Source organism: Mesoplodon densirostris, chromosome 3 (assembly GCF_025265405.1).
Source record: "Mesoplodon densirostris isolate mMesDen1 chromosome 3, mMesDen1 primary haplotype, whole genome shotgun sequence".
Taxonomy (NCBI): domain Eukaryota; kingdom Metazoa; phylum Chordata; class Mammalia; order Artiodactyla; family Ziphiidae; genus Mesoplodon; species Mesoplodon densirostris.
Genome location: NC_082663.1, coordinates 14,727,309 through 14,751,032, shown reverse-complemented (window position 1 = coordinate 14,751,032; position 23,724 = coordinate 14,727,309). Strand labels below are relative to the sequence as shown.

Genomic DNA, 23,724 nt, shown 5'->3' with positions numbered 1-23,724 from the left:
GGCTGCTCTTGCCAAAGGGGTGGAGATTGCTACTAAAAAGACTGTAAAATAGGACAGTAGGAGACAATGAATGGAGACTCTTGCTGGCGCTGGTGATAATTGTTTGCAGCCATTAAATTACCCCATGGTCTGATTAATGCAGTTGCCACTTGTCACCACACTCCTAACTAATTCACTTAGAGTTAAACTTGAAAGTGAAGAAGTCACAAATTTGTTCATACAGTGAGCCCATTTTATTCACTTGCTTTCATATCTCCATATGTAATCTTTGTATGTATTTTCAGAACTTAACCAAGAATTTTTTTCACAGATTATCTTTTGATATTTTTCATTCTACAGTTTGAAATTGTCTACTACTGGGAACTTATTTTTTGAAGATCTTTTTTTTTTTTTTAACACAGGTATAGAGGAGTTTTTTTTTTTAGTTGAAGTGTAGTTGATTTACAATGTTGTGTTAGTTTCTGGTGTACAGCAAAGTGATTCAGTTGTACATATATATGGTTTTTTGTGTTTTCCATTATGATTTATTACAGGATATTGAAGATGGTTCCCTGTGCTGTACAGTAGGACCTTGTTTATCTATTAGTTTGTATCTACCAATCCCAAGCTCCCACCCCAACCCTCCCCCGCGTCCTCCCCCTTCCTCCCACCCATGGCAACCACGAGTCTATGGAAGATCTTACTTCTTTAGTGTTATATAGAGTCCAGGCAAGTGACTTAAACAGTGAAAATTTTCATTTCTGTGGTCATCCTAAAATGAGCTTAGAACATTTTTATAAATTAGTGTTGAATATGTCTTATGATACATGAGGAAAACTTTAGTCATAGAAAGGGAAAATACTAACTTTTTCACAGCATAGGTGCTTTATAATTATTTTGCCGAGGTCTGATTAGGTCTTTACCACTGTTTTAAAAGTCTTGAGCATAATAAATAATCTGTATTTTTTAACCATATTTCTTTGCTTTTAGAATAAGTAAATTTGAATAATTATTTTCCCGTAGGCTTTTAAAGATTGATAAGCACTAGGCTCATAGTTCCTCTTCTTTGTGTCAGTTTCTGTCTGTACCCATGAAATGATAGTCTTCTCTACCTTGGTTAAACAATTCATTGTCTTTTAATTTTTTTGTAGTCAATTTTATTGCGTTATAATGTACCTATAATAAAGTGCCCTCATGGAAAGTGTATAAAGTGAACTTTTAATTTATGCACGCATATACCCACAACCACAGTCAAACCGAAGGACAGTTCTACACCCTAAAGGTTGCTTGTCCCCCTTCCTAGACAACCCCAGCCCCAGCCCCGGCCCTAGGAAACCTAGGAAAGTGTGTCTTTTCTAGAGTTTCCTGTAAATGAAATCATACAGAATCTATTCTCCTGTGTCTAGCTTCTTTCACTCATCCAAACCACACGTCACTCAATTATTCTTTTTCTGGTGAGTAGTATTCCACTGAATAGACAGCAATCTATTTACCCATTCATCCATTAGGAGACTCGGTTGTTACAGTAAAAACATGTCGACAACATTAAAAGACATCATTGAATGCAGTGTCCATTAAGCTACCAGCAGTAACATGGCAACTATTTTTAATTTTGTAGATTTTCTTCCCAGATGATTTTCTTGAAAAAATTAGTTACAAAAATAATTTTTTACTTTTTGCATACAGCTATCATAAATATCATTTCTATATAATGTTCATAATTTCCTTTAAAAACTATATACTGTTCTAACAAGTTCATTTGCTATATTGGACTTGTCTGATTGTAGGAGAGCTAGATTTTTTTTTCTCTCTGAAAGTGTTGTAAAGAAAACACTGTAGTGAATATTTTACAAAACTTTCTTTCCTGTTGAGATTTTCCTTAGAACAAATCTCCAGTGTTGCAGTGAAGGGAGATTACACAGGAGATGGACTTTCTAAGGACATAAAAAGAAAAAAGCATAGAGCTGGATAGATAGTAAGTTCCTAGACTTTGGGTTCATCAGGCCTGACTTTGAATCTTGGTTGTGTAACCCTGAGAAAGTTAAGTAACCTCTCTGAACATTCTAAGATTATATACATATGTGGCCCAGCACAATGCTGCCCCATAATCTTGTTTTCCAAAAAGATTATACTAACTTATACTACCAGTGACCAGTGCATATATACCTCACTTTCACCCATTTTATCATTCAGAAAAATTTTTGCTAATTTAATAGAAGTTATCTCATTTTCTTCAAGTTGTGCATATTGGATTTCTAGGAAGGAAAACATTTCTGTGTGGATTTGCATTTCCTCTTACGAGAAGTGCCTATTTTATTTTCATTGCCCATGTGTCTCTTAATATAGCTATTGCTCCTTGCCTTACAATTTTTTTCTTTTAATTCTGTTTCCCTGTCTGTTGTTTTTGCCCTTTGTTTCTGGCTTTGTTTTTTTCCTTGTAAAGAAATTAAACTCTTCACATTTTAAAATCTCCAGTCATTTCCTTTTGCAGTTTCTATGGCTTCAAAGTGCTGTGTGGCTTCCTCCTTCCCCATCTCCTGTGGTCATTGTAACAATTATGGGTCTGAGTTCTCTTTGTAGCTTATGTTCATCAGTATAGCCAACGATTCTGTCCTCAGTTGTGTGTACATGAGTGTGTGTGGTGTGTGTGTGTTGGAGGGGCCTATTTAGAAAATGAGCAAATCTTAGATCTGATTCAGAAGATACCTGGCTTCAGCTTAGATACTTGTTGGGGAACAAAACCCCTGTAGATGCCTGTTTATTTTTATTTTTCCCAAATCAGCATTATGTTAACTTCCATTTAGTATCCAGAGGCTAAAATAAGACTTGAAAAATCCTTTGGAGAAATGGAAACTAGCGATGTGATGACTGTCCAGGGAAGACAGATCTAGATCCACTCAGGTTTTCCATCAGCATCTCTTATAAAAGGAACAGTAGACTCTCCTATCTGTCCAGCCCCTGATAGAGAATTTCATTCCACCTACTGGGGTCCCTGCTGCATTTAAAATTAAGGCAAGTCCCCAGAGTTTACACTAGAGGAGTCTCATGAAGTATCACCCCCACCATTTTTTATGTGTAGGAAAATAATAAATGTTCCATTACATTTTGATACATGTAGAAAAAGTATTTCTTTGTGACTATGATTACTATGACTCTCTGGGGTAATTCTTTTGGGGCATAAATAGGAGTCTTGTATGTAAGGCAGGTATTTACTTTTATCTTACTGATTAGGTTATCTCTAAGTATTCTACAATTCTTTCTTATTGTCGCGTTTTCTTTTATGTGTACCTGTGTAAAGTCTTTATCATTTAAAAGTGAGGGGGTGGGACTTCCCTGGTGGTGCAGTGGTTAAGAATCCTCCTGCCAATGCAGGGGACACAGGTTTGAGCCCTGGTCCAGGAAGATCTCACTTGCCGCGGAGCAACTAAGCCCATGCACCACAACTACTGAGCCTGCACTGTAGAGCCCGCGAGCCACAACTACTGAGCCTGCGTGCCACAACTACTGAAGCCCATGTGCCTAGCTCCTGTGCTCCGCAACAAGAGAAGCCACTGCAATGAGAAGCCCGCTTGCTGCAACTAGAGAAAGCCCACGTGCAGTGACAAAGACCCAACGCAGCCAAAAATAAATGAATGGATTAATAAATTTTTTAAAAAGTGAGGGGGCATACATCTATTTCTTGCTTTCTTGCCTTGAGAATAAAACTTAATAACTTTACTGAGGAAGAAGCATTTATCATTTTCTTTAGTATGAAGACAGATTAAAAATTAAATACCTTATTTTCTTCTAGATGGCAATGGAGGTAATGCAGTTTAGCAAGGAAGAAGTTCGGGAAGTTTTGAGGTTGCTTGCTGGTATATTACATCTTGGGAACATAGAATTTATCACTGCTGGTGGAGCACAAGTTTCCTTCAAAACAGGTAAGATTGTTCCTCCCTCCTTTACTTCCTTGACTTTTGCCTTCTAGGAGACATAGATCTAAAATCCTTACTATCTGACCTTTAACAGAAAAAATTTTTCGAGCCCTTGAATAAGAGCTACAGAACTTTGTATCTGATGTGAACGGTCAGCTAATAAAGGGTCAAAGCATCTGACAAGTGATTACTGGCTGTGTTCTCATGTTTACTAAGAAAGAAGGACAGTGGGCCCAATAAGAGGAAATAGCGACAAGAATTGGATGTAGGAGAAATGTTATGAATCAGGCGTAAGTGTTGCCACAGCTATTCATGGTTATTGAAGGCTGCCATAGTGGAATGGTTAAGACCATTAATTTTTAAGCCAGAATGATTGGTTCGTAGCCCAGCTCTGCCACAAGCTGTTTTCTCGGGTTACTTATCCCTTCAATACTTGTGACTTCTCATCTGTGAAGTGCACGACAGAGATGTGTTGTCAAGATTGAGTTAATAGACATATAACAATATCAGTTATCATTTTCCTGGAGTGATTTATTTTTTTAAACTTTTCTGTTAGATGCCATGGATAAGGGCATGGAGGCTGGGAATTGGATGAGTTGAAGTTGAAAGTAGCCCTCGAGTTGCCCAGGGCTGCAGGCCTGTTGTTCTCAAACGTTTGTTCCCAGTGCCTCTTAATAACTTTAAAATCATAGAGAATTCCGAAGAGCTTTTGTTCCTATGGGTCATATCTGTTGATGTTTACTGCATTAGAAACTAAAACAGAGGCAGTTTAAAAAAAATAAATTCGCTCTAAAATAACCATAATAAACCCATTGCATATATTACAATAAATATCATCATTTTAGTTGAAAGACCATCTTCCAAAACAAACCAAAACAAATCAGTGAAGAGTGACATTGTCTAACGATTTTGTAGATTTTTACAATATCTGATGTAACAGAGGACAGCTGGATTCTCCTGCTTCTGCCTTCAGTTTGTTGGGCTACCTCATGTCATGTAGCCTCTGGAATATTCTTCTGTATACTGGTGAGGGAATGAGAGTGGAAAATCAAACATCTTAGTCTTATTATTGAAACAGTTATGACCTTGCAAACCTCTTGGGGGTCTTGGGGGAACCCGTCTCGGGGTCTTTGGACCATACTCGGTCCAAGCACCAGGTTCTTTGCTGTAAACCTAAGACTTATTAAAGGAGTGAATAACTTACCAGTAGAACGTGTGTCCTATAGGTCTTGCCTGAGGGACTTAGGAATATTCTCTGCTTTACTGTGTCGCTCTGTGGAGTTGGCTTTGCACCTATTCGGGGTCCCATGGCCTGTGTGTCCACGTTTGCCTTGTCCTTCCTCCCCAGCCTTGGGCAGGTCTGCAGAGTTACTTGGGCTGGACCCGGCACAGCTCACAGACGCCTTGACCCAGAGATCCATGTCCCTCCGGGGGGAGGAGATCCTGACGCCTCTCAACGTTCAACAGGTACGTGTGTGGCCCTCAAAGCAACTTTTAAAGATGCTCCTGGGTCTGCAGATCTGGGGCTTTGATTCGAATTAGTAGCTGCAGTGAACCATTTAAATGAGTTTGGCTCAGGATCAAAATAAAGAAGACATCCATACTGAGGGGAGTACACAAAGTGGTTCAGTTGTCTTCTTAGAGACAGTGTAGCAGAGTCATTAGGAGAAATGGGCCTGATGGACATTTCCCGAGTTTGAGTCTTGCCTCTTTGGCTTATTATATTTTGTTCTTGGGAAATTTATTCACTATGCCTCAGTTTCCTCCTCTGTAAGACAAGGATAATTACACCGAATTCATAGGATTCTAGTAAGGATGATAATAAAAATATATATGCTAAATGCTTAATGACTGGTGCAGAGTAAGAATTAAATAACCATTGGCTGTAATAATAATAATTATTATTATTATTAATGAAAACAATGCAACAGTATGTTGTATTACTTATTTTTGCTTCTGCTACTGCCTTGAGCCTCTTATATGTGCTAGCCCATCTCATAGCTGTTTTTTCTTTTTCTTTTTTAATTAATTAATTTATTTATTTATTTATTTATTTTTGGCTGTGTTGGGTCTTCGTTTCTGTGCGAGGGCTTTCTCCAGTTGCGGCGAGCCGGGGCCACTCTTCATCGTGGTGCGCGGGCCTCTCACTGTTGCGGCCTCTCTTGTTGCGGAGCACAGGCTCCAGACACACTGGCTCAGTAGTTGTGGCTCACAGGCTTAGTTGCTCCGTGGCATGTAGGATCTTCCCAGACCAGGGCTCGAACCCGTGTCCGCTGCATTGCCAGGCAGATTCCCAACCACTGCGCCACCAGGGAAGCCGCTCATAGCTGTTTCTTGACTGGATAAGTAAAAATGCTAAGCATGCCATGAAGAAAACTTTTATGTGTACAGAGTAAAATATGAGAAGATGATAATGAGAGAGGTCAGGTCTTAATTATTGTTTTAAACCTGATAAAATTTGTAACTGTGGGTTCAGATCCTTTCTTATAACTCAGTGTATAAAGTTGAATTTGAAAGCCTGACTTCAAGGAATTCTTGGTGAATCCTGCTGTAAAGTAAATAAGCAAGCTCCAGGTTACCCTTTCTTTAGACAGCTGTGTTTTCCTAGATGGTATTGGCTTACTTGACATGGGGTGCATAGATGTTGAGTGAGAGTGTCTCCCGAGTGGGGCAGGGATGGACTTGCCTGTCTGGGCTGCCCGGGGTCATCTGGGCACCGTGGCCCTGTCTCCTCTCCCCACAGGCAGTAGACAGCAGGGACTCCTTGGCCATGGCACTTTACGCACGCTGCTTCGAGTGGGTGATCAAGAAGATCAACAGCAGGATCAAAGGCAAAGATGACTTCAAGTCTGTTGGCATCCTTGACATCTTTGGATTTGAAAACTTTGAGGTATGCTTCCAGCGAGTTCAATAATCTTAAGCAAACCTCTTGAAACGAACATTGATATGTTTCTCTGCAGATTTTTTTTTGCCTTTTTTAAAAAAATGTTTTATTGGAGTATAGTCGATTTACAATGCTGTGTTAGTTTCTGCTGTACAGCAAAGTGAATTAGTTATACATATACATATACCCACTCTTTTTTAGATTCTTTTCCCATGTAGGTCATTACAGAGTGCTGAGTGGTGTTCCCTGTGCTCTACAGTAGGTCCTTATTAGTTATCTATTTTACATATAGTAGTGTGTATATGTCAATCCCAATCTCCCAATTTATCCCTCCCCTCCTTTCCCCCATGGTTACCATAAGATTGTTTTCTACATCTATGACTATTTCTGTTTTGTAGATAAGTTCATTTGTACCATTTTTTTTTTTAGATTCCACATATAAGTGATATCATATGATATTTGTCTTTCTCTGTCTGACTTACTTCACTCAGTCTGACAATCTCTAGGTCCATCCATGTTGCTGCAAATGGCATTATTTCATTTTTTTTATGGCTGAGTAATATTCCGCTGTATATATGTACCGCGTCTTCTCTATCCATTCCTCTGTCGATGGACACGTAGGTTGCTTCCATTTCCTGGCTATTATACATAGTGCTGCAGTGAACATTGGGGTGCATGTATCTTTTTGAATTATGGTTTTCTCTGGATATATGCACAGGAGTGGGACTGCAGGATCATATGGTAGCTCTATTTTTAGTTTTTTAAGGAACCTCCATACTGTTCTCCATAGTGGCTGTTTGGCCTTTTTATGTAATAGTGAGGGCTCTAAAGACACTTGTTGAATGGTTTCCCCCCTTAGGTGAATCACTTTGAGCAGTTCAATATAAACTATGCAAATGAGAAACTTCAGGAATATTTCAACAAGCATATATTTTCTTTAGAGCAACTGGAATATAGCAGGTAAGGACTCATCAAATTCCATTTCAATTTTTTTAAGAAAATGAGCCCCTACATTGGATAGTTTTGAAGGTATATTTTACTACAACCTGGCCCTTTTTAATCTTTGTACAGAGAAGGCTTAGTGTGGGAAGATATTGACTGGATAGACAATGGAGAATGCCTGGACTTGATTGAGAAGGTAACACACTGTTGAAGAATTGTTAACAGTCCCAAGGGTGTCCAGCTGGGCTGATTCATATTTATGGGAACAAAACAGCTTGTACTAACACGCACATCAAAGATGTGAATGTTTAGAGCACAGTGGACCGTTTGGAAACATACATGTAAATGTGCAAGGTTGAATTTAAATACTTGGCTGCTTCAAACCCATTGTCTCGTTGAAGTCAATATTTTAAGAATCAACAGTGTGCACATTGGCTTCCCATAGATTTTAAGTCATCATCAAAAACTTTGCAGTTCCGATAGTGGATTAGCCAGTTGTAAAAGTTTTATCCACCAAATTGCAGGGGGTTCAGTTTTTTTAGTATGGAATGAACTAGATTTCTTAATAGTGTGTCATTCTGAATTTTTCAATCTGAGAAGTTATTATGCCCTTTTGACCACTTACTTGATAGAGAGTAGAGAGGAAAGGAGCTGTAAAAATATACAGAGCCAAAAACTTCTAATTCATATTTAACCTTTTTTCCCCTCTTCTAGAAACTTGGTCTCCTAGCCCTTATCAATGAAGAAAGCCATTTTCCTCAAGCCACAGACGGCACCTTATTGGAGAAGTTACACAATCAGCATGCTGTATGTCCAAACCTGCCAATTCCTCCTTGTGTCTGAATAGCACATCTATGGATTAAGATGTGACACATGACAGATCTTGGTGCCGTTGACCCTACTGTGCCTCCCACAGTGAATTTTTTTCCCTCAAACGAAAGCTTTTCTCTGCTATAACTAAATGGAAATAAGCCAAAGCCATAGATTGTAGGCTACTTGTCAGAATATGCCCATGTTTAGCTAGTGTATAAAATTTAACATTTTTAACCTGTAATGACACAGACCAGAGTTGCCTGGTTTTGATGAAGTACATCACACGATGTGTCCTAAACCTCTGATAGGTCGTGGGTTTTGCAATTGTTTTCACTGTCAGTTATAGTTATACTGTCAGGAAATCAGTGAGTGAAATTAGGCATTTCTATTTGTTTGGTTTTTTTTTTAGAATAACCACTTTTACGTGAAGCCCAGAGTTGCAGTCAACAATTTTGGAGTGAAACACTATGCTGGAGAGGTAACTCCCTTTTTTTCTTTTAAATTTATTTTATTGATGGATAATTGATTTACAATGTTGTGTTAATTTCTGCTGTACAGCAAAATGATTCAGTTTATTATATTCTTTTTCTATTATGGTTTATCACAGGATATTGAGTATAGTTCTCTGTGCTATACAGTAGGACCTTGTTGTTTATTCATTCTCCGTGTAATAGTTTGCATCTGCTAATCCCAAACTCCCAATGCAACCCTCTCCCACTCCCCCCTCCCCCTTGGCAACCACAAGTCTGTTCTCTAAGTCTGTGAGTCTGTTTCTATTTCGTAGATAAGTTCATTTGTGTCATATTTTAGATTCCACATATAAGTGATATCATATGGTATTTGTCTTTCTCTTTCTGACTTCACTTAGTATGATAAACTCTAGGTCCATCCATGTTGCTGCAAATGGCATTATTTCATTCTTTTACTACAAATAGCTGAGTAGTATTCCATTGTATATATGTACCACATCTTCTTTATCCATTCCTCTGTCAATGAATGTTTAGTTTGCTTGCATGTCTTGGCTATTGTAAATAGTGCTGCTATGAACATAGTGGGTGCGTGTATCTTTTGAACTAGAATTTTGTCCGGGTATATGCCCAGGAGTGGGATTGCTGGATCACATGGCAACTCTCTTGTTAGTTTTTTGAGGAACCTCCATACTGTTTTGTATAGTGGCTGCATCAGCTTAGTGTAGGAGGGTTCCCTTTTCTCCACACCCTTGGAGAGGTAACTTCTTAATCAAGATCCTTGCTGATATTTGCCCATTTGGTATTTAAAGAATAGTAATTTCAGAAGCCGATCATAAATATATTGAACTAACATCTTTTCACGGACCCAGCTTTTAAAGGGGATGCTTATGGCCTGAAGTGATTCCTTTGATCAGTTCTGCCTTGTTTATTTTGGAAAACCAGGTGCAGTATGATGTGCGGGGCATCTTGGAGAAGAACAGAGATACCTTCAGGGATGATCTTCTCAACTTGCTGAGGGAAAGCCGGTGCGTCAGCCTCCTCCCCGGGATGTCAGACTGATGTTTGTGCAGATGCTTTTAATTCACGAATACAGAAAAAATTAATGTGTGGGCAATTGGTTTATCATCTTCTTCCCCGGGCAGTATTTCATCAATAAAGTGATCCGAGAGATAGAAAATGGTACTAGCGGTAGTGACTACAATTTAATGAGGTAGCATTGGAATAGTAAATCCATCATGTTATGCAGGTGAGGAAATTAAGACTTACAGTGATTAAGTGACTTGCCCGAGATCCCTCAACTAGATTTGATCTGGTCTGCTCGGCTCAGGGACCTAAGGTTTTAACCAGTATGACCTACTGTCTTCATAGCAAGCTTAGAGCTGTGCGCTAAATTGACTTCAGCCTTGGGTGTGTAGGACCCTATGTCTCTCATTAGTGTAAGGGGTATCGAGAGAAATAAACAAGTATTAATTCAGCTAAAATGATAGATTAATGACCCATTCATTTATTCATTCATGAATTGTAAATTCACATCATTAAATCGGTAGTTAAGGAAAACATGCTGAAAGTTTTAGTGATTAGTTCAGCTATTTGTACATATAAACCAGGTGGCTTCCTATTTTTAGGAGGCTTTGTAAGAGAGAAAGGAGGGAAAACAACCCTTGCCTTAAAGTTGTCAATACCTGTATCAGATCCAGCGTGAGTTTCTAACACACATTATTTAATATCTAAGGAGGGAGAGCACGATTACTAAAAAGCTGGAATACTTTTAGACATGAAAGCATTAGGTGACCACCCTGTCACTTAGATAGAATTGGGGTGAAGGGAACCCCTCTAAAGTGTCAGCTTAGAAGCTCAGGGTGGAAGTGTTTGATCTTTCAACTTGTTTTAACCCTCTTTTATGAGGATTCCCTAATTACAACCTCGTCAGCTATTTTTATTTTTAGATGAGTTTTCAGGCCTGTAAAAATGGCAACATTTAAAAAATACCCTAGCAGGTTACCTACCTCTCAAAGCAGATTTAAAGTGATACATTTAACTAAAAGCAGTGTCTTGAGGTTACCTGGAACATTTTGTTGTGAAAAAGAGCACAGGCCTGGAGACCCACGAGATGGCCTTTCACTGGTTGCCGCTGTCATAACGTCAAGAGGTTGTGGAAGTGGGCTGAAGAACGTTGTTTCAGCCCCAGGTTTCTCTCTGTAGAAGGAGGGGCTTGGGCTATTTGCTGCCGCCGCTCTCTTTTGCCTTTGGCGTCTGTGACATTTTAATGGAACCCAAAGCTTTTCTCCAAAGTGCTCAAAGCACAGAGAACTTCAAAGAGTGAGCATGAAGCACCACCCTGGGGTGCAAGTGAGAAAGGGGCAAGCAGAAGAGACGTGATGAGGAAGGTGCTGACATTGTCCCCCTGAGGGGCGTGGATGCCAGGCCGTCTCATGCCTGGTCCCCGCGAAGGCACCCCCCACCCACACCCCCACCCCCACCCCCGTTTTATAACCCAGAGCATCTTCCGTGCAAGGAAGATAAAAACTCCTGAGAAGCCTTTTACTTTCTCAGTAGTGGCAGCAGATTTTACAGAACTTTTAAATGATAATAACAACAAACGTCACTTAGGAGGTGCCAGGCATCACGCTCAGCCTTTTCCCTTCATTTCCTCATTTCATTCTCACCCCAGCTTTATAGCATAAATCCTAAAGTGACCCCCATTTTCCAGATGAAAAAACAGGCCTAGAGAGAGGCAAGCATCGTGTTTAAGTCACACAACTAGGAAGTGGGGCGGGGTGGGGGGGGGCTCGCTCCAGAGTTAGCATCTTCCCACCTTGTTACCTGGTCGCGATGTTACCTGGTCGCATCTTCACCACCCTGCGGTGCTCGAGGCAAACCCCTCCCTTCCACAGGGCGTGGAGGCTGCCGAAGCTCTGCAGAGCCCAGCGGTCCTAAGTGGCTTGTCGCCCTGAGTCATCTTCACCCCAGTCCCTTTCTCTTCTGCAAGACTCTAAGCAGCCACGTCTGTTTTCAGTGCCTCAAGCTCTTTGGGAGTGGTTGGTGTGAAATCTTTGGCCGCTGTCTTAGCTCTTCCAGGCCTTGGTGTGTTATTTTCAGTGGGGAAATGCATCGTGATTCCAGTAATCCAGCACCTAATAGCCGGGTGTGCACCCCTCACGGCCTCCTGCTCTCCGCTCACACAGGTTCGACTTCATCTACGACCTCTTTGAACACGTTTCAAGCCGCACGAACCAGGATACCTTGAAATGTGGAAGCAAACATCGGCGGCCCACGGTCAGCTCGCAATTCAAGGTTAGTCTATGCTGCTGGCCTGGATGGATCCATCTTTATTGTGATCTTAAGAATTGAAAATAGGAAATGGGTATCTGTGAGGTATATAAAGTTTTTTGTTGTTTTTTTTTGTTTTTTTCTATCTGGTTTTTCTAAACCAGACAGGGCTCTAGGAAGAAAATATACTTTTCTTCTGAGCCAGATGAAAAAAAAATGTAGATTTTTTTTTTTGTCTTGCTAAAAATAAATAGCTACTTATTCTAAGCTTACGAAATAGTAGGTCTTCATAAGAAGGACTGTTTGGTCATGTGGGATCACTCTGATTTGTATTTAAAGACTCATGTGCATATAAAGTATCTTTCTTCCTGTGTCTGGATTGTTTTGATTTTTCCCAGGTATGTTTACAGTATCATAACTAGGAAGAATAACCAAGTGCATAGTTAGACAAGATCAGTGTCAGCTACCTTGTCCAGATGTCCAGAATTCAGGGAAAATAAGAAACATTCTTCCATGCATTTTAAGTATGTAAGCCTTTTAGGTAGTTTAGAGGCAGATGACATGAAGACCATTTCTCTAACTTAATTGTTCTGCTTTACCCCCAAATCTTAGCATGAGGGGAAGCTGGAGGCATGTCAGTCAACAGACCTTTATTAAATTTGCCCTCTGGGAGGCTCTCTTCCATTTAGTTAATCAGAGTTGGATGCTTTCGAGGCGGTGGGCGAGTTCTGTGTTAAGGTCTGTTTACAGCGTGGTTGGGGATGAACTGGACCCACAGCACCACGGCTGACAGTGCTAGGCTGGTGTGACCCTTACAGGATACGATAATAATAATAGCTGCCATTTATTATACACCCTCTGTGTTCCAGTCATTGGGCTCATCACTTTATATATGCTACCTTGTTCACTTATCCCATATTCTTAGAAGTACGTATTATTGTCCCCACTTCATAGATGAGTAAGCTGAGGTTTAGAGAATGGAGGCTTGCTCAGTCCCCCTGAGGACTGAAGCTAGGGTTTGAATTGAACCTGGGTGGGTCTGACTCTAAACCCTAGGCTCTTCATCATCCAGCGGTGTTGTTACATTGTCTTTTTCTAGGTCATTGTTGCCTGGAGTTGTCTTGGAAGGCTTTGTGGATGTTTGGGACTTAAATTGGACTAGGAATCAAGGAAATGGAAGAGAGTGGGTAGGGCCTCCAGGCAGAGACAAAGGCAAGAGGCGGACTCCTGAGTCAGGAATGTGAGTCCTGTCCCCAGAGGACGGGACACCTTGTATGAAGTTAAACAGGTACCATACCAGAGCATGAAGGGCCATGAATTCCAGGACATTCTGTCATCTGTGAGAAATCCTAAAGCTTTCTGAGCACAGAAGTAACTAATCAGTGTTGTAGACAACCTAGTTTCTTCAACAGTAAAACTGTAAGAAGAAAGAAACAGGCAAATGGAGACGGAGGGAAAACCAACGGATTAAAATAGACTGAATAGATATATCAACCAACTACACTACTACGGGAACCTTATTTGCATTCTGATTTCAAAGAATACACTATTTAAAAATTAAGAAATTCGAGACTTAAGTATTTTAAAATAAAACTTGAGCTAGTTGTACCTTTTCCCATTGATATTAAGGAATTTGTGTTAAATCTTTTCAGGAATGATCTGGTGGTTTCCTCTGTATGTGTTAAAGTTTTAGCCTTTGATAATACATAGTGAAATATTGAGGAATGAAATAACACAAGGTCTGGGATTTGCTTTTCTACTAAAAGTGGGCGAAATGTGTATGGGGACAGGGATCAGATGAGGTGAGATGAGCCAGCGGCCAGAGCTGATAATGGGTACCCATTGCATGCTCTGTCTGCTTTGGTAAATGTTAAAAAATCTTCACAATTAAAAAAAAACTTAAAGAAAAGACGGTAGTATTACAGAAGATTGATCTGCCTGGTGATTTGAAGGAAGAATGAGAGATTTTAGCTCAAAGACCAGTGAGGTACTGGTATAAGCTGTCATTTTGATGGAAATAATGAAGAGGAACAACTTCAGTGGAGAGTGGATACTTCTCAGGTTTTCTGTATAAACATTGAAATATCCCAGGGTGGTTTTTTTGCTGGTTAACAGAACAGGGTTTTTTGTTTGTTTGTTTGTTTTTTAATGGTACTATGTTGAGAAAGTAATAAATGAGTTTTGCATATGTAAAATAACTTCTATGACAATTATAATACCTTTGTTTTATTAGAATGACATGATTAAAAATGAAAATGCTATTATTCCTCAGATTTATATTGTTTTCTTTTTCTTGTTCCTGATGAGTGCCTAGGGTGCTGAGAAATTTAAAGACATAATAAGAGACTAAATCAACATCTACTTTTTCCTTTCTGATAGGACTCCCTGCATTCCTTAATGGCCACGCTAAGCTCCTCTAATCCTTTCTTTGTTCGCTGTATCAAGCCAAACATGCAGAAGGTAAGATTTACAACTATTCTAGACTGACACTGTCTTATTGAAGGACACCGCCTCCTGGTGTGGTGACTCAGAGATTTGGTTCCTCCAAAGACCTTTCATTATAGATGGTTGGAAATGTATATGACATTATTATAACATAACATTCACTGGAAAAAAATCCCTTTGTCTTTTGGGCCTATGTGTCTGCTTTTGAATGATGCCATTATGCTTTAGAGAAATCTGGTTTAAAAGAAAACATTGTGAAGCCTTTGCATTTTTATTGTAAGCATTGGTTTGAAATTCTTGGGCAAGCTCCAGAATGTGATATACCTTTTTTTGGAAGAAATGGTTGGTGTGTTTTTTGTTGTGGTAGAGTTCTTTTTCATTTTATTTTCTTTTGCTTTATTGTTAAACATGACAGAGAGTCTGTATTCTAAGTAGTAATGATGGATTTTAAGGACTTTTACTCGTTGGCTGTAACTAATTAGAAGACTCCTGTCGTCGGAAGTTTTTGTGTCTAGGCTCTTGGTTTTAGCTTTTTAATGCCATATCCCGATCAGAAACAATGTGAGTTTTACACAGAGAATCTATCTGAACAAAAAAGATTTAGTATTAGGTGAATGCAGCTGTTGAGTCTAAGGCTAAATGGGCAACTTGCCGTGAAGTGCTATTAAAAAACTGAAATTATTTTGATTTGGCAAACATCTGCTCTAAGTTACCCCTGTAAAGAAAGGAAACCCCCCAACAAAATAATAATGTCAGGGGCCTCTCAATGTGGAAGAACTAGATGCTGTCCTCATAAGGATTAAGATAAGGAGTCTGACCTGAACTGTTTGTTTCCCATGAGACTGTGTTATGTTCCATAATGCCGCTGCCAGTAACTTTGCTGATGCTAAATCTTATTTTTATTTTGTTTACCAGTTACCTCTGACTTAATATTACAGAGGTTCCTCACTTAGAGTTTAAGGTTTTTTTATAAGAACCACAGTGTTGAATTCTGTCTTCTAGGAAGGCAAAACTCAATGAGGGGAAAATAATCTGTTTGGCTTGTTACCTTACTCTGAGGTGTGATGGGGAGAGTTTGGCGTTTGTGTGGCGTAAAGTAGCTGAGACTGGGGTTCTGTAGATCTGTGATGACTTGGTGTGCATCGGTTCTGGTAGTTGACATAGTAACTCATCTTTCCATTTTTCAAATTTATAGTAAAATGTTTGAGGTTATCACAAAAAACGGCAACTAACTTAACAATACATAGCTTGTGTTGACATAATGTTGGAAATTAATAGTTAAAACATAACTATGTACCACGTCAGCTGGCTTATATCCACCTGCTATGCTTTATAAAACCCCAGTGGGCAGGATCTACAAGATGATATAATGGGCTTTGCGTTTTGGGTCTACATTCACAGGAGCTGTGTAACCTCTGCCAGTGTTTCTTTCTTCTTTTTACAACAGGGGTAATAATACCATAACTTAAAGATGCATGTTTTCCCCCAATGTAAGGTATTGGGTGTTGAGATGCATCTTGCAGCTTTTTGGTGAACCACAGTTTAAGTGGGAACTCTTTTCTCTCTTCTTAGTGGTGCAGTAATTGTGCAGTTTTACAGCCATTGGCACCTTAGATTGAAAGAAAGGGAGGGAAACTGCCAGTGCTTATTTATAAGGATAAAAATTTGAATTTTAAAATCTCAGCCCTCCATGTTTTTGTTTTCTTTCTTGGATGGCATGGACTTAATTTTTGCTTTAAATCGTAATGACTTTTGAAATTAGGCCTGCTTGAAAACACATCAACAGCCAGAATGTTGAAGAAATTGCCTCTTTTTGATGTTTATTTTTCCTTGCTGGGATTTGGTTGTGCCTAAGTGCTTTGGTGTTTGCATTTTAAAAAATGACCCAACCCAGTCTCTGGTTCCATTTCTGTTGGCTTACAGCCCTTTTCACCTCCTGACCGGAGGCAGGCACTAATTAATAACCTGCCAGCAGATGGGCTGAAGAAGACTTTGAAAATCGTCTTGGTGCCGTTTTCAAGGCACCCAGCAAGTCAGACATGAGAACTGACTTGTCTGAGGCCTAAGATGTAGGTGTGGTATTAAGTGCGAAGGGGCTAATTAGACTATAGAAATAGTAAATTACAACTCGCTTAGCATTCATTTAGTTCCATTGCAAATATTGGAGTGTTGCTGGTGATGATATATGAAATATATGTAAACAACCCTCATTTAGAGTTTCTTATGACATTTCTTTTGTCCAAAGATAGATGCTTCTAGAAATCTCACAGGGAAAATCTTGCTTGCCTTTGCCCAGAGATGGGGAATGTGTATTTCTAGTCCTCACCTCATGCCCTCCTCAAGTCAGATGTTGATCACGGGGGCTTGAGAGGATGTATTCAGATGTACGTATACGGAGGTGTCTTGTACATCATTCAGGTATGTAGATCATGGATTTGGGCAGCTTCTAGAGGTTTCTTTTGGCAATTCTGTGACCCAAAAGGCATAAGAGCAATGGCTGTAAAGCCTGGGGCCTGGAGAACTCGGGCCTTAGAAAAAGTAGAGTAGCGGCTGAGTGCTTTTAGGAGCCTGTGCAGCACATCCAGGGCTCCCGTGGTGGCCTGGCGAGTGTGTGCACACGGCCCCCTGGGCCCCAGGCCTGTGGTACAGGCTGCCTCCTCTCCTTGGCAAGTGTGTGAGGCTCAGGATGGGCACTTGGGCCCCAAGCATCTAGAAATCCTTTTGTGGGAATACTATGGGTTTTCGTTATTTGGGATTTTTATGTTTTGCTTTGAAAAGCTGGTGTAAGCGGGGAGAACATAACTGACATGCTGGAATAGTTCATGTCAATTCAACTATTACAGTATGTGGACTTTTTTCTTTTTGTGAACAATTCGTAGCTAATCTTGAGCGTTGTGAAGAAGACACTTCACTAACGTTGCTGAGAAGTCCTCCTGGCGCTAAGTTATGAAGAAAATAAAGGCGTACCTCTTGGTAGGGGCTGGCCTGCAGCCAGTTCTTTGCCTCAGACGACACCGAAGGATGCAGTCCTCCCCTTGGCTTAGAACTTCCAGTTTACAAAGGGCAAGCTTCTCCATCAGACAGTTTTTGGTGGGTGACGTGGCCTCATAGCTTTTTTCTGTTGTGGTTTGCTTTAGGCAGTAGTGTTTCTGGCCAGAAGTGCCCCAACCAATCCCAGGAGATTTCTATATCGAAGAAAACCTGCTTTGCCTCCTGAGAATCTCTCCCCAAGGGTGTCCCGTGATCTCTGCCTTCTCTCCTTGCCTGGAAATAACTTCTAGTCAGAGAAGTCTGTTATTAACATTCCTCAGAAAACCCCTGAGGCGCTGCAGGACAGAATGAAAGAAGGGGACAGACGGATACGTATCAGCAGAGCCGTCAGGGCGTGAGAACTTGTCTGTGCTTCCTGGCCCCGAGTGCGGAGCAGGGCTGTGATGTGCAGCGTGCCTGGCTGGCTCTCCTCTCTCTTCTTCTGTGGGTTGGATGTGAGAAGCTCTCGGGTTCTAGGGGGAAGCATCCTTGACTCCTGCAGGGTCATCTTTGAGCTTTGACCCAGCATAAATGCATCCTCAAAGATTCTGTGAGGTCTTCTCCAAAAAGGCAGGATATGGGTCCCCTGAGTGGCCCTGACCCTGGGAGCTGCTGGGGGAAGGATATTCTAGCAGAGGTGGCTGCAGGGGGTCAGGTTTATCTAGGGGAAGAGTGGGGAAGAGGGGTGTCCATGCCGAGGGGAGACCGGAGACCAGGCCTCCCAGGAGGGAAGCCGTGCGGTCCGTGCGCCGGACTCCTGTCGTATTTGCCGGAACATGGAACATCGAGCAGGAGAGTGAAGCTGGAGACACAGGACTGGCCTGGCTGTGGGCGTCTTGTCTTAAAGCACTGTCTCCTGGCCCCGAGACATGAGGACTATGAAGCATGTCACACCGAAGTCGTCTTTAAGAGCCTTCAGAGGAGGCCAGTGCTTTCCTCTTAAATGACTCCTGCTGACCTGTGTCCCTCTCTTTCATGGGGCCACTGCTGACACCAGACTAGTTCCCTCTTTTATACAACACTCAGGACCACACATGAAGTGAGAACGCTGTGCTGGTATTACGGAAACACGAGCCTTTTGTTTCCAGAGGCATCATGATTTGATTAATGGCTTCATGAATCGAGCACATTTAATCCTGGGGACTCATATTTTGTGTGATCCAGGTGCTGCCTGCCATTTTTATCCCTAGTTTTTTTTTTTAAACAGAGGCCAAACATTTCTTTAAGTAATTCTGATGATATTGTAGCATATTTCCTAGCTTGAATTTTTTTGTCCTATTTTATTCTTCCTAGATCTTTTTCTCTCTCATTTTATTTATCTTATTTCTCTTGAGCCTTACTGAAACTTTATTCCAGTGACCCTTTACATTTCTTTCTTTTTTTTTTTTTTTTTTTTTTTACATTTCTTTTTAGGCCTTGGTGTCTCTACCTCAGTGCTATTTTCTGAATAAGGTATTCCACAAATACGGAAGACCTTGACCAAGTACAACTTTGTAGGGCCTGCCTCTTCCATCTTTGTGCCCCGCTGTGTAGCTCAGCCAGCATCCAGACTGTCATATGTGCTCAGTGAACGTTGAATCCAATTGCTCATAAAAGGACACCATGGAGTTGCTCATGGTGTGTGAGTACTTGACTTTGCCAAAGATGAAGACTTAACGCTCTATCTTGCATCCTTACTGCTATGCGTTCCATTTTGGTTTGTTTAATTGTTTTTGGATCATCTTCTGTTTGTATAGTTGGAAGTTACCCCAGGGATACACCACGAGGTCAGTATTAGAGTGATGTCCTTACTGTGATCCAGTCTTTCTATGTTCATGGGTTCTCTCTCCCTCTCCCAGCTGACCTCCTTCTCAGACATGGCGCCCCCCCCCACCGGCCCCCCGCCAAACCTCCAGGGTTTGGATCCCTTTTGGAACAGCCAAGCATAGCCCTGGAGACTCATTCACAAACATTTTGAGTTGGGCTTGGAGCTTCATACTCAAGCACTCAGATCTCTAAGTGGGGTCCCCCTAGGGAATGTGTTCCCTGCCATGATTGGGCAAGGAGGTCTGGATGTGCAAATCTGCCAGATAACAAGGGTTTAACCTAGAAGGTTAAACACTGGATTTGAGCATTTTGATTGAACTTTCTGGAATTGTACATCATTCAGCCCAAACATCTATTACCGTATTGAATCAAAGACTCCCATGGTTGTAAAGGGCACCGTTATTTATGCATCATTGTGGCAGCAGAAGCTCTACCTAGTTAACCAGGGCACGATGCTGTCTTATCTCCAGGCGCTTGCTCTTTAGTTTGCAAGAATGAAGTGGCGGTCACGCGTCCACCACAAATCCTTGCTTCACTGATAACACAGTTACACCTTGTTGCCCTGTTTCCAGGCCTTTCTGCAGATAAAATAACTTTCTGTTTCACCGATGACTCTAGAGAGGAGTGTTTAGACCACATGTAAAGGACAGCTGGACTCGGTGCAAGTACTTCCAATAGTGCCTGTGATTTACAAAGGCAGTGAAAAGCTGAGATGAAATCCATGCACATCCGTGTATGGAATTACGGCACGATGGTCAGCGAGTCACAGACGCATTCAGGCAATTTGAGAGGGGAACATATTTGCGTTAAGAATTGATGAAATATGGTCGGTTTATCCCCTTTCAATGAGACACAAAAGGATCATCCTCCCTCTTTCTAAATAATTCCCAGGAACAGAGAATATACTTTCCTTTCACCTAAAGGACCCCTGTTGTCTTTTTTTCTTTTTTTTTTTTTTTAATGTTGAGCCTTCTTTTAATTTATTAATTTTTTTTTTTTGGCTGTGTTGGGTCTTCGTTTCTGTGCGAGGGCTTTCGCTAGTTGCGGCGAGCGGGGGCCACTCTTCATCGCGGTGCACGGGCCTCTCACTGTCACGGCCTCTCTTGTTGCGGAGCACAGGCTCCAGATGCGCAGGCTCAGTAGTTGTGGCTCACGGGCCTAGTTGCTCCGCAGCATGCGGGATCCTCCCAGACCAGGGCTCGAACCCATGTCCCCTGCATTAGCAGGCAGACTCTCAACCACTGCGCCACCCGGGAAGCCCTGTTTTTTTTTGTAAAGCTCTTACTATTTATGGGAAATTTTGTACTTGTACTGAATGAAATCTGCATTTCCGCATCTTCCATTCACTGGTTTTCATCAGTGCATAGGTGGCCCTGCTCCACTCCCGCTGAGACATGGGGTGCAAGGTGCCCTGGGTCTAGCGAGCTCTGATACACAGAGGCCCCACCCATGTGGGAAGGCCGTTGCTCAGGTGCAGGGCCCCTGAAGCATTGGGATGAAATCGAAATACATCAAAGGTGTGTGACTGGGTATCTGTCCAGCCTATTGTCACTGAGCCGTTGTGTGGCCTTGGGATTGTTTCCTTTTCTCCAAAGTGTGTAAAGTAATGGTGCCTGCTTAGGGGAGCAGTTGTAGGTATTAAATGAGGTAACGGAGACATGAAGCAGCTACACTGCACTGTATGAAGCAGTCCATACTTGAGTTACGTGTTTGGGTTGGAAAATAGGCTCACTTCATCCTCACAAGGTTAACCCCCAGTTTAAGCTGAATCAAGGAAAAGCTAAGACTATTGCCAGACCTTTTCCTTTTTGAGTTTAGTTTTAAATCTCATACCCTTGGCAGATTGTTGTAACTAGCTGCTGCTTTTTTTTTCTTTTTCTTTTTTAAATTTTCTTTAGTCTTTGATATGGTTATGGGATGAACATTTTAATTTCTTTTTTTTTTTTTTTTTTTTTTTTTGCGGTACGCCGGCCTCTCACTGCTGTGGCCTCTCCCGTTGTGGAGCACAGGCTCCGGACGCGCAGGCTCAGCGGCCATGGCTCACGGGCCCAGCCGCTCTGCGGCATGTGGGACCTTCCCGGACCGGGACACGAACCTGTGTCCCCTGCATCGGCAGGCGGACTCCCAACCACTGTGCCACTAGGGAAGGCCCCTAATTTCATTTTTTTAAAAAAACTAATAGACCTTCTTTTTTAGAATATTTTTAAATTTACAGAAAATTTGAGCATAGAGTACAGAGAGTTCCCGTATCACTGTCCTCTCCAACACACACACACACGTTCCCCTATTATTCACATCTTGCTTTAGTGTGGTACATTTGTTATCATTAGTGAACCAGTACTGATCTATTATTATTAAAATCCAGAGTTAACATTAAAGTTCACCGTGTCCTATGATGGAGTTTTGACAGATGATACCATTGTGATGTGTCAAAGTGCTAAACGTTCATAATCTATTCACAACACGGTGAACGTTTTTTTCAAGTAAAAGTTTATAAGAATAGGATGGTTTCTGATTGCCTGGCCAAGGGTGAAGATTGAGAATGAAGTTTCTATGGCACACAATCTGAATGACACTGCTTTATAGAGAAGAGACTGATGAAAAAATGGAGGAGAGACAGCATAGGAGAACGGGGAGCGAGGGGTTTTTAGAACTATCTGGATCGTCAGACTCTCAGTCCTCCCCACATTCACTTAGTCCTAACAGCCTTTGGAGATGATTCCACTTCCTCTGCATCCTTGCTGGAAAATGCCCACTTGGCATTCAGTAACCTTCCATAATTCTTCCTGGCTTTCTGATCGCCACTCCTGTTGTCTCTTCCCCTGTAACTGGAGCACTCTTTGCCAGCACCTTTGACTTTTGAGAACATCACCTACCCACACCCTAAAAAAAGGCAGCTCTCCCTTTCCAGGAAATTTTAGTAGAGGAAGCATTAAAGCTACCATTCTTCTCCCTCAACAAAACAATCCCGCTAAACCCCTCAGTGGTCACTTGAATCCTGTTTACCGAGTTGTCATGGCAACTATTCAGGAGCGCTATGCAAAGACCAGGATAAATAGCCAGAAATGAAACTGGGCTCAAGGGAGGGGTGTTGTTCTCAGGGTGGACTTTCCAAGATCACAACTAAATTGCTTGGTTTTGTCCTGGGGCATTTTTCCTTTTTAATATTAGTCATCTTTGAAACTTCAGAGTCTTTGGACCTTCAGATGACTTTGCACGTTTGTTGGTGCATGCAAGGTGATTTGTTTGCTCCGACGGTCAAAAGTATCGTCGGCAGTTGCTATCCCGCCAGCCTCACCAGGCTGGACTTCTTTCAGAAGAATCAGGAATTAAGCAAGCAGAGCCCTAGACACCACATAAAAGACTGGGAACAGCAGTGAGCTGAAGAAAGCCCGTTTTTGTGTCTGTCGGCTCAGATGCTTGTAGCCCGGACTGCTAAAGATGCAGCCATTTACAGTGGACAAAAGCTGAAGGGGGCAAAAGAAACCCAAGGTAGGGGTTTTTCTCTTATTTGCACTGCTTATAAGTTTCACAGTGATCACAGTACTGTAGACTTTTCTAGAGGAGTTTTTTAAGCCTGAGGAAAACAGGTTTTTGCCGTCTCTCTGAGCACCAGAAGTGTTTAGTTTCTAAACAAATGGGTAAGTGCTGATTTTGATTGCATGTACAAGTTTGAACTACTAATGCTTTGTAAAAACAAAAGACGTAACCTCTTGGATAAGGCATTGATAACGCAATATATTTTTTGGTATGGAATTCATCTTTTATAGGAAAAATCATGTTTAATATTAGGTTGCACTGGGAAATGGTGAGTGGTCGTTTCTTTTGTTTGAATTTGTTATGTCAAAGAATTTCCCTTTAAAAACTATATGCTACAGTTTTGCAGCTTTTTCTTGCCCTGTGCTTTATACCAACCTTTAAAGAAATCTGCACAAGAATCGGCATCTTTATAAGTTGTATTATAAATTGGTTGATACACAAGTATGGAACTGGGAAAAGTTACAGGAATTGAATGGTGATTTGTTTAATATCATGTGCTTGTTTCACACAAGCATAAACTTGCTGATATTTTGCAATCTGCCCGGGAGAAACCTGATGAGACACATTTTGCTGAGATCCTCTTGTTCCCCAGAGTAGAAGTCCCTAAAGAAAGAACATAATAAAGAGCGTC

At 41.3% G+C, this 23,724-nt stretch overlaps 1 protein-coding gene across 3 annotated transcripts in view; it reads left to right on the top strand.

Annotated features, from left to right (window-relative positions):
- MYO10 (myosin X) overlaps positions 1–23,724 on the top strand; it is a 226,110-nt gene that overhangs the window by 136,748 nt on the left and 65,638 nt on the right. For all 3 annotated transcript variants that reach the window (XM_060092746.1, XM_060092745.1, XM_060092747.1), the window contains 10 exons: positions 3,770–3,899; positions 5,242–5,360; positions 6,637–6,783; positions 7,637–7,737; positions 7,849–7,915; positions 8,434–8,526; positions 8,942–9,010; positions 9,945–10,027; positions 12,188–12,296; positions 14,652–14,732. In XM_060092746.1, coding sequence (XP_059948729.1) covers positions 3,770–3,899; positions 5,242–5,360; positions 6,637–6,783; positions 7,637–7,737; positions 7,849–7,915; positions 8,434–8,526; positions 8,942–9,010; positions 9,945–10,027; positions 12,188–12,296; positions 14,652–14,732 — 999 coding nt within the window. The remainder of the gene's footprint in view (positions 1–3,769; positions 3,900–5,241; positions 5,361–6,636; positions 6,784–7,636; positions 7,738–7,848; positions 7,916–8,433; positions 8,527–8,941; positions 9,011–9,944; positions 10,028–12,187; positions 12,297–14,651; positions 14,733–23,724) is intronic.